At 38.8% G+C, this 11,031-nt stretch overlaps 2 protein-coding genes and 1 non-coding gene across 3 annotated transcripts in view; 2 read left to right on the top strand and 1 right to left on the bottom strand.

The window, feature by feature from the left end:
- Positions 1 to 523: 523 nt before the first annotated feature.
- On the top strand, positions 524 to 3,813 carry LOC116258518 (protein transport protein Sec61 subunit gamma-like). Its single transcript, XM_031635692.2, has 3 exons — positions 524 to 695; positions 847 to 962; positions 3,655 to 3,813. The coding sequence occupies exons 1-2, from the start codon at positions 602 to 604 to the stop codon at positions 960 to 962; spliced, it is 210 nt and encodes a 69-aa protein (XP_031491552.1). The 5' UTR covers positions 524 to 601; the 3' UTR covers positions 3,655 to 3,813.
- A 1,548-nt stretch (positions 3,814 to 5,361) lies between these two features.
- Positions 5,362 to 5,435, top strand: TRNAN-GUU (transfer RNA asparagine (anticodon GUU)). The gene has a single exon. It is a non-coding gene; the product is annotated as a tRNA-Asn (tRNA).
- A 2,081-nt stretch (positions 5,436 to 7,516) lies between these two features.
- LOC116258872 (ATP synthase subunit gamma, mitochondrial) overlaps positions 7,517 to 11,031 on the bottom strand; it is a 33,380-nt gene continuing 29,865 nt past the window's right edge. The window contains exons 8-9 of the mRNA XM_031636308.2: positions 8,053 to 8,174; positions 7,517 to 7,839 (exon numbers count right to left, since the gene is read on the bottom strand). Coding sequence (XP_031492168.1) covers positions 7,770 to 7,839; positions 8,053 to 8,174 — 192 coding nt within the window. The 3' untranslated portion in view covers positions 7,517 to 7,769. The remainder of the gene's footprint in view (positions 7,840 to 8,052; positions 8,175 to 11,031) is intronic.

The following is an 11,031-nucleotide window of genomic DNA, read 5'->3' as shown; positions in this document are numbered from 1 at the left end:
CACTTGACAAGTGTTTTAGGAAGAGTTGTCCTTACAACAAAACAGTATATAAATGTAACATCCTTAAAATACGGTACAAACCAAATGCATCATCCAAACTGACTGTTAATCTTTTTAAAGTTTTAATATATCATGCTATCTTATTTTAAGGGACATAGCGCAACCAAGCGACAAGGTGATTCATAGTTATCTCGTTGTCTGTAAACAACGAGAAGTGTGATACTTGACTTGTAAACAACGAGAAGTGTGATACTTTCAAGTGTATCATAAGTCTACTCAAGTCTAAAAACAAATTAAAACCTTAAAAAAAACCTTAAAATATAAGCCATTAAGGGTATTATGTTGGGGTTTGCGCTAAAGAGGCAGTCTCCTCAATATAGACATAAAATGAAAAACATAACATGATGCGGTATTGCTTCAACTTTTGGCAGTTGTCGCAAAATGTAGGGTTTATATAAAATGGTAAAAATGTGAAGGCTGATTTTGAAATTACAATCACTCTAAATGAACTTTTTTCCGTTTTTCCCCGGCTGTTCTCCCCCTGCTCATTTGCCGTTGCGTCCTTGCGGTGCCTGTCTAGGGTTTTCTCCGTCGCCGGAAAATGGATGCCCTGGACTCCGTTGTCGACCCGCTTAGGGAATTCTCTAAGGACAGCATTCGCCTCGTCAAGAGATGCCACAAGCCAGATCGCAAGGGTGCGTGGTTTCCCTGCAAATACGTTGATTTATCTGCTTTTCCATTTTTTCTTGTTGGATCGTCTTGAATTTCTCTCAATTCCGTGCTTGAGGTGTCTCTTCGTTTTTTTTCCTTGTTGATTTGTGTTGGGTTTACCTTGATCTGGTTCAGAGTTTACGAAAGTGGCGTTCCGGACAGCGATCGGGTTCGCGGTGATGGGATTCGTGGGGTTCTTTGTCAAGCTGATTTTCATTCCCATCAATAATATCATCGTCGGATCTGGTTAGGTACATGGATCATTCTTCTTCTTTGGCGTTTCTTCGCTTCACGTCGGTTTTGCATTGCCTGCTGTGTGTTTTGGTGTATTTTTCCTACTGCAGGAAGAATGAAAAGTCTAAGTTCATTTAAATGCTCCAATTCTATCTAATACGATAAACTTGCTGCCTCCTTCATAGCCTCCAAAGTCCGATGTATATAAGACATTTGTTACCGAAATTCTAATTCTATAATAATTGATCTGCTAAATCAGGAGAGGATCGTCCGTTAGATTTATGGTTAAGTGTTCGGACGCCTACATTATTAAGAAAATGAAAAGGTGAACTGTCGAAAGAGAAATCCCACAATCAATCTACTAGTGTGTTGTCCTGATGAGGTGGGAAGGAATGTGGATTTCTCTATAAACGACGTTGGTAGTGTTTCCTGTGATGCCTTCATGCGGAACACTGTTTTGAGACGGTACGGCTCGCAAGATGGTTCTTAAGCTCAAATATGTCAACAGCATGATCTCCTACTGCTGCTGCTTTCTAGGGTTTCATTTACATTTCACAGTGATGCTACCTTGATCTACTTCTATTGGAGTCGGATCGGCAGGCCAACAAGTTGACTCAGCAGCTGAACCGCGTCAATTCATAAATTTTTATAATGTATTTTTACTACAACTTCATGAAGAAGTTGAAACGGATCTATGAAATCACAAGTGTTGAGTAAATACTATCAAATAACTATAGTTTATGAACACAACTACAAAGTAATAACTAATAAACAACAACTGTCTGATTAGCTTATTTAATGAACAACCATAGTTTGTTTTCTGGTGATATTGACTAATAGTTAGAATTGATGCTGAATAAAACAGCCTGCTTTCAGGATATGTTGCATTTAGTCAACACTTGACTCGTCACCCTGTCCCTTGGTGATCCAAGTTGACTCGTGTAATCCCCAATTTGACTAGGTGATCTGCCACTTATGATTGTGAGGAAAGGGTGTAATGTCATTTCTACTCTTCCTCTGCCTATAATCCTATTGTCACAGATTTCAAGTAGCATCCTAAGTGTGGGAAGACTTGGCAATATTTTCATGCTAAGGATGTTGAGAAATTATAATAGCTGTATGTACGTGGAGTCTCATACTACTTTCATGGTCCTTTCACGGATTACGAAGTTGGCTTTGGGAAAAATTAGAGTCCTGAAAAAGAGAACAGAAATTCAATGGCAGCAGATGTCAAGATGAGAAATTATATATATTATACAAGAGAAGAGAAGTAGAATATATGAAACAAAGAGAAAAGATAATAGAAACAAAAAACCGAGAAGGATGGAAATCAGTTGAAGAATAGTTTCTTGCTTTGGATAAGATGATGGTCACAAAGTTTATACTTTTTGGAATCAACTTTGAGCCCTAGATCTAAACCTGGTTTGTTACTTATCTGGTTTTGGAAGTGCAACAGATTGTGTTTATAAGAGGGAAGAAGAAAAGTTGTAGATTTGGGGCTTGTCTTTGACGTTTACCAATGTGGGCATCATGGCAAATCTTCTAGCTTATATAGATTACAACTTCTGATTGGGCATAACTGTCCTTTAATGTGAAGCATTAATACAAGAATACCCTTACAAACGCCCTTCATGATAACAAAATGGATCTGATTCTGATCCAATCCTGTAATAACTCCTTAATAGTCTGCAGACTCTGCACTTGCACGTGCACCTGTACCTGCACTGATGTGGTCTTCATCACCATGTGTTGATGTTATTTCAAAGTATTTTTAACTGAGCAATTCTTTTGCTCCCGGTTACTACAACATCTTCAGATAAACACAAGAAGGTTGGAAGAGTCCTGTGTTTTCTCTAGTGTTAACCCAATTTTCTTAGGGTGCAGCTATTAAATAGTAATTGCTGAACAGGAGTAAAGATATTATCAACATAATCCCTGAAATTCAGTTAAAAACGAAAAGAAAGTAACTTGAAATTGACAAATTTTACAAGATGCAGTATGATGCATAAGACTACCAGAGTTGCCATGATTACTGTCGTCATCATGAAAGGTTGAGAGTCTGAGACACTTCAAGAACCAAGTCTTCTTGGTCAAATTTTACTTTCCGGAACACTTGTAAGCTGTTCGAATTTCATTTTCAATATTCATGAATCTCTAGCTCATTCGGGGGGGACGCATTTACATTTATCTCAAAAGTAACTAAATGTCAGATGCAATTTCTTGAGTCTTTGACCTGATGTATTTCTTGATGAGGTTTTATATAAAAAGCAAGTCTTGTAAATCAAGTCAATTATGTACACTTTTTATTTATTAGTTTCCACTTATGAAGTGATTCTGACACTAGTACAACCATCGCACATAGTTTAAGTAAAAAATTTCATGTAAGTATTCATTTCTAAGAAATATAAGCCTTGCTCTTCTTAATTCTGTGGCAGCTTTGGAACTTTTTTGAGAAGAAATATATTCAACTAACTTATGCTACTTGCATGCCAATTAATGATAAACCTTAAATTGTTTCTCCATCCTGTGTATCAATTTCTCTTTGTGAGTTACAAAGTGTATTTACTGTTTGCATTTAAGATAATCTGATTGAACTCAGGTAAAACATTTGTACTTTGTTTCACTAAGTTTTTTTGAAAAGCATTAAAGCAGCATGGGCCTTGTGGCAGTGAGTTTCCAATTAAACTGTATCTTTTCAACATGTGACAGGAACGACATACGGGCTGGAAGCATTTCGGAGAATATGAAAGGATGTATCTGGTTGAATCACTCCGGGATCAACTCTACTTTTTGACAGCTTTTGTATTCTGTATAATGAACTTATTTTGCAGATCTTAGAGTCGAAAATATGGATTCATATTTACCTAAGCTCTTGACGTTTCCATCTTACTTTCTCGCATATTAGCTCGGCGCTTTATTACTTCTTGAGATTACGTATCAATAAAGCCAAAAGCGAACATGATTCTGTTTTTTGGCTGGAAAACCATATTAGATTTTTAAAGGCCGTTCTCTCTATCCCGCTTGTGGCAAAGTATCATTAGACGATTGAAGTGGCCAGCCAATCGATGTTGAAAGCGAAGCTGGGAAAAGTAATCTATGCATGTCCACTTATCTTCACAGGCGCACACAGATTGGAGTTGGGTTTGGGAACAAACTTGAGAGCAACCTCTTTGAGAAATATCAATGTTCCCACCCCCCCCCCCCCCCCCCCCCTACCTAGCGAAGTCAGAATGACTAATAGCACTCCAAAAGCACAAAATGGTTGCTCCCTGGACGGGGTTGCAGACGACTAAAGGTCTACTTTCTCTTTATCTTTTTCCCTGGATGCTCAAATATTTTAGAAATGCTGAGTTTACGTTTTTTGTATCTTTTATTTCTTGTTAACATTTTTATCGTAAGGGACGAATTATTGTCAAATATTCGTAGTGACTAAAGGCATGGTCGTGATAGTTAAACGAACTACTCTGAAGAGAATCTGATCATAGGTTATTGAGGTCGTATTTGGACCACAGTGCAGCAATAGCCAAACAACTCTGCTGTTGGTGTTTTTCAAGGGATTAAATGGCTCTGATATTCAGTTATCAGCATCATTCACCAAATATCAATTCAGCTATCATATATGATTACCAGTTGGAGTCTGATCTAGTGCAGGTGCTCATGTTTGAATGCAAGGATGCCTGAGTTGTTCTACACCACACATTTGAACATGCATAAATAATTTGGTTCTTGCCATACGGTTCCATATTTTCGCATAAACCAAATTATCTATACGTGATATGGTTATACAGTATGCAGGATCCATTTACATTACCATCTGTTTAAACTGTCAGAATCCAGCAGCAAAGAGCTTATCTCCCTGATCTCTCTGGGTGATAAGGGGAAATTCACCACCCGGCAGAAAGTCGAAGCTCTCATTCAATCCATTGTTCCCTTAAGTATATGGCATGTTTTCGGTGCTATCCCTATTGCGCTTCAACTTGTGCATTGGTGACCCATTGTGCTGCCCTCTTTGAGACCATCTCTTTGGTCTCTATGATGCCCTTGGGCTTCGGAAGGTTCATGCTCGAGTTACAAAAGGTTGAAACGGGCTCCGATCTTCTCTGCTGTTGGCATCCATCCATCAGAAAATGGGTTGCCCATGCAATGAGGACCATTCTGGTTGGCAGTTTTGGAAACTCTAGTTTGATTATGGATCTGCATAGCACCTGGGCCAGTTTAACAGCCCATGATAATGCGCATGTTCTCGGCATTGCTAATCACCTTTTGAACGAAAAACAATGATGTATAGATTGAAGGGACATGCATGAGGAAGATTCATGGCGGAGACATGAAACTTCTGTAGGTAATAGGCTGCGTTTAGATAAGTCGCACGAATGAAAAAATTGAAAATGTGAATGTGAACTAAGTAACACAACTGCTGGAATAGCTCAGTTGGCTAGAGCGTGTGGCTGTTAACCACAAGGTCGGAGGTTCGAGCCCTCCTTCTAGCGCTCTCGGAAACCAATGTACGATTTTTGTTGTTTGCTGGACCTGTTTCTTCTTTTACATAATTTGGACGCGCTTAGGTTAGTGCAACCCGTTTTTTGGTATCTGCCCCTCTCTCAAGCGACAGCCGGTAGGGAGAAATGCTTCCGGCAACCCGCCAAGCCTTGATGCAATCCAAAGTGTAGTCCCAATGTCATGTCAGGTCACATTATTAGCAAATCTCTAACATCAAGTCGCATCATCACGAGCAAAGCCTTTTGCTTTGATGTGACCTTCAAAAGGTTTGGAGTGCTTACTAAAAAAAAGAATTCATGGTAATTGAAATTTTTATTGAATGGTTGTTGGTATTGAAGTTGAAGTGCTTCACGGCAATTGAAATTTTTATTGAATGATTGTTGATACTGAAACAAATAGTTAAAAGTAACCAAATTTGGTAGTAATTGCAGTTTTTATACAAACGTTTTTTGTTTGAATGTATTGAGGAGTATTGATTCTTTATGATGACATAGTTGGGTTTTACCCCTCTCTCTTTATATATACACAACATATGCCTTACGTTTATTTTACACACACAGATATATATATACATATATATATATATATATCTGTGTGTGTAAAATAAACGTATGACATATGGCGTTGCAAATACTAAAATGATCAACTTGCTTTGAGTTGCCAACGAGCCGTTTGATTTCTTGAAAGTCTACTGGTTGGGATATATATAAACGTAGGTTACATGGCGTTGCAAATACTAAAATGACCAACTGCTTTGAGTTGCCGTTTGATCCCTTGAACGCCTAATGGTATTCCGAGATCATTCCAACATGAAAGAAGTTATCTGAGGACAACTTCTCTAGAAGTAGTTTTTATGGCTCGAAAAAAGAAAGAATACGATTCGGATCTTTGGGGGTCTGACTTTTCTTCTAAACCTCATTTGCTCACTCTTACCAAATTGAGATGGAAGTAATCATATGCTCAGTGCTGATACGTGTCGTCAACGATCGACCCCTTTGAAAAGAATAAAGGAGATTGGTGAGCGTCATTCTGGAGGCTTTGCAAAACTTGACCCTTGCTGAGGTTTCCCTACGGTTACTCTCTTGAACTACCAACTGCAGTTCAAAGGAGTAGTGTCCAGAGCTTCCAGTGGCTCCACCAACCTGGCAAGTTATGCTACGCCTCTTGAAATGAGTTTCAATTAAGTTTCAATTAATGATCATTTCTTTTTATTGGATTTCTAGCTACAAAAAATTTGCCCGCTATACATGTACCTCTCCTAGTGGAGGACATTTACGGCCGACGCAACAACGGGTGGACAAAGTAACAAAATAATTTGGTGCAGATATTATAAAATTTACGTCCTGTAGAATTCCAGAAAAAAATTATTTGCTTTCATAACATATATACGATCTTTGAGTAAGATCGTTACGGCATATAGATTTCCAGAAGTCCTGTAAAATCCTATTCATGCATCCGACTAAACCGTTTCAAAAGTGGATTTGGGAGTTTCAGACAGGCCCGCAACAGATAAAGGGACTCGAAAAGTTTATCATCAAAGTGCACGATTTTTATGCAAGTGAGTTATGGTGTCACCAATTATTTACCCTTTTGAAATCCTCTTCCAAGATCAATGATTTTGAATATGAAGGGACCTAGGAACCTTACTCAAAGATCAAGTGAATATGGATTATAACTTGGCCTAACTAGCATCTTGATCGGAGGGGCAGATCTCTCGTTCGTAGATGAGACCAGGAAGTGAAATGTATACTGTTTTTTTTTTTTATTTCGACAAGTGCTCGATGTATCTCTGTCAAAATTAAAACAAAACCAGTCGCCGCTGCAAGCAGCAAAGGGCGTCTGCCCCTGGTGCCCAACTCCTAACCTCCAACCTATTAGACTTTAAGCTGCGGGCCCATGGAGCCCACTTCACTTGATTTGGGACTATGCAACTCCAGGAAGCACTTACAGGCTAAGTTCAGCTGGCGAAACTGTGGCAACAGAAAATAGCTTCAAGATTAGCATGTTCTTGGTAACGCTACCCCAAAAATATTCACATGAAATGATGGAAAGTGAAATGAGTAAAGAGCCATTATACAACACCGTCTTGCTCCTTTTTCAAGTATAGATTCTCACAATCAAAAGTTCCAGAGATGGATATTCGACAAAAGGCAGATCTTGAATCTAAATACCAAAATGTGGACAAGAAATTTCCGCTATGACATTGATCAAAGGGAAATGTTTCTTTTATTAGCAACTCAGTGGGAAACCGGTCTGTGAAAAGCACCACAAATAATTGATCAAAGTGACTGCTGCTATGTAGCAAAGGTGCGGCAATCCAATGATTAGCCCTCCAGTGCAGATGCACCCGATATAATCTCAATGAGTTCCGTTGTGATAGAAGCTTGACGGGTTCTGCAAGGGAAAAGGAAAAGCAAGGAAAAAGATGGATCAGTTGCCACATTCCATAATGACTCTACTGGCTAAAGTTGACTGACCAAAAGAAGACATGCCACACTAAGGGCTCAAGCACTCCCCTCATAACTAGAGAAAACCACTTGACCAAACCACCAGGCTTCAGCATTTGGTAACCTCAATAAGATGCACGTTATGACTAAGAACCTGTACCTGTTATACGTAAGAGTGAGCCGGTCAAGCATTTCCCCAGCATTTCTGCTTGAACTATCCATAGCAGACATCCTTGCTCCTTGCTCACTACATGCATTCTCCAAACTCGCGTTGAAAAGGACCTAACATTTATAACAGCCAAATTTACAATCAACCCAGAAAAAGGAAATTGTAACAGAATTAAACAACACAAGCAAGTTTGGACTACAGCGTGGAGAACTTAGGCAAGAATCCATTGCATTGTACAACGAACATATATTCCTTCTATATCTATGGAGAAATTTCTGTAGGTGGACTGGCAGCCAGTTACCTAACAATGCTTAATCTAGAGAGAAATATAACCAGCCCTGTAACCATAATTCAGCAAACTCTGAGATTTAAATGGATCATCCAGATAAATCGAGCTTGATAAGCAATCCGACAAAATGGCTTTATCTCAAGCAGCCAATGTCTGTTTGGAACTCAATCGAAGCAATAACATAAGCAAGCTGATGACAACTGTGGGCAAATGGATGCAGTCAACAGACCTATTTCACACTGCTAAACTATACATCAGACGCCAATACTACTTGCCACTGCAGATTAAAGTTTATTAAACAATCAACTGCCATTTTAGCTATGCTGTTGAAAGCACTAGGTGCAGCCGGGAGGATCAGTCATGCATAGAACCGAGGGTGGGACTACGCACATTAAGCAATGCCAGATACTAATAATAATAACAATAACAATAAATAAATAGTAACAGTAATATGAAATGTTAATTGTCAAAATTAACAGCAAAAATGAAGCACTTTCAATGAAAATCATATAACCATCAACTTATAAGTTATAACCAAAAAAAAAATACAGAATAACAATTGCACATTAAACATTCACAACATGAGAACAAAGTAATAAACCTAATTAAAATTTTGAAAGATCAAATGCAATAAAGTTCATAATTAAAGCTTGAAAATATATAAAAAGATTGATTTTGAGATTTAACTATAAAGGATGAAAAATCTTCTAATTCCTAAATATCAACCGCTAAATATTCAATTCTAGTTTCAAACCCACAAAAGCATAAACTGAAACCTAAATTACTAATCTAATAAGAAAATAAATGGAGGGAACATAAAACCCACAACCTAAGTCACATGGGTATGTGGTTTAAGCACAAATTGACGCTGGCATGGCAGTATCGGAACATGGTTACGTCTACTGAATGGAATATGATTGGATAGAGATCGAGGTCAGATCCAGATCTAACCCACTTTACTAAGATTTTTGCACACCTAACCAAAGTTAGCTCACAAGCTCTGTTTTCCTCTTTTCTTCCCCCTCCTCTGCTTGCTCCAGCCTCAGATGACTATTGGCTACCTCCAACAACAGGCTAAGCTTAGAACTGGTGGCAACTCGCAACAATCCTGCAAGGCATGTCTTCTTCTGTTTTCATGTAAGACCCACGATTTTTTTTAAGATTCCTTAAAAATTTGGAACAAAAATTGGGAAGGAATCACAAATGAAAGATCAAATGATTCCTAATGATTTTTCAAAAAACTGTCAAGTTTATCATAAAGGAGACATTTGTGGAAAAGATAGGGATAAGGTTGTACCAGAAAAGGGGAACTATTCTTTTACTGCAGCATTTGAAGAATAGGTCCAGCAAAAGAGAAATTGAGAGAGAGAAAAAACGTGAGAGAAACGTCTTCATTCTTGCTCTCTTGTTGGAATTGAGATTGGTGGCTACTGAATAGAAACCAGAGGCAAAGATGAAGAGAAGCCATCTCAGATTTTCACAGGTATGGAAATATTCAGTGATGAATAGCATGAAACCCTTGTATTTTGACTACTTATTGATGGAGATATATATGTTTGCATGATATACTGTGTTCGTAATTCTGAATATCTATGAGAAAGCATGCTAAATACAGATGTGGAGTATAAAACATGTCAGTCTAAGTTGTTTCTCTTTGTTTTCTATCTGTTATTGCCTTCGTGAAAAACGACACTAGAGTCGACCTTAGGTCCGAGCATGAATATCTATGTTAATGGCTTTGTTAGAGGATTCAATCAAACTAGAAGAAAGAAACTGGTATACCAGAACCCTCTCAGAGTGTCTGGCCACAGAACTTACGAGGATACCAAAACATAAACAAGAACAATAGGAGGAGCAGTCTGTGACGTCGCCGACAGAAGGCGGGAATGCAATGCTCTGCTCGACTTAGGGAAAATCTAAAAATCAGCAACAAATAAGATAAAGGGAAAGAGCGACCGCATTGACGAGCAAACGTTGTTGCCCAATCGACTGGAAAACCAGCCTTTTTCCTCACGCTGGTGGCAGAGAAGCGTTCTGGGTAAAGCTGAAATGCAGCGTCCTCCTCCTGTCATTCCTCCGTGTGGGCCGGTTCATCCTCGTCGCAACAAAAGGGGAGATCGAGAGAGACGCGTCTTGTTCGAATAGTGGTCTTCCTCACGGTGGCTATGCTGGGAGAACGAGAGAAGAGGAGGTGACAGCGATTGAAGGCGTCGAGCGGTCCGTAGGTGAGACAGCATGGAGACCCAACGCCGGATCTCGCGAGACGAAGAGCTTTGCTCTTTGGTTTTGGGTGGTGGAAGAACGGTGGAAGCCCCACCGCCGAACGAACAGGAAGAAGAAGAAGAAGGAGCTCTCGTGCCCTGAGGAGAGAGAAAATCGGGCCAGAAATGAAGGAAAACTTACGGTTCGACCAAGTTTATATTGAGTTGAAAATTTTTAGAAATAGTCCACCTTATTAGCGAAATTCTCAGAAAAACTGTAATAATTTCTAAAAATTCATGCCGCAACGTTTTTGCTAAAAACTTTTTCAGAAAGGGGCTTGCTTGCAAAAGTTATTTTCAATAAAAACCAAAGATTTCATACGAAATTGCGATTTGGGTACTCTCTAAGTTCTTAAAATTTGCAAAAAGGGGGATTTTATAGATTTGTTTGTAAATTCAGTAGAAAGACAAAATGTTATG

This window comes from Nymphaea colorata, chromosome 8 (assembly GCF_008831285.2).
Source record: "Nymphaea colorata isolate Beijing-Zhang1983 chromosome 8, ASM883128v2, whole genome shotgun sequence".
NCBI lineage: Eukaryota > Viridiplantae > Streptophyta > Magnoliopsida > Nymphaeales > Nymphaeaceae > Nymphaea > Nymphaea colorata.
Note: the sequence above shows the minus strand (reverse complement) of the source record. Positions and strands in the feature narration are given on the sequence as shown.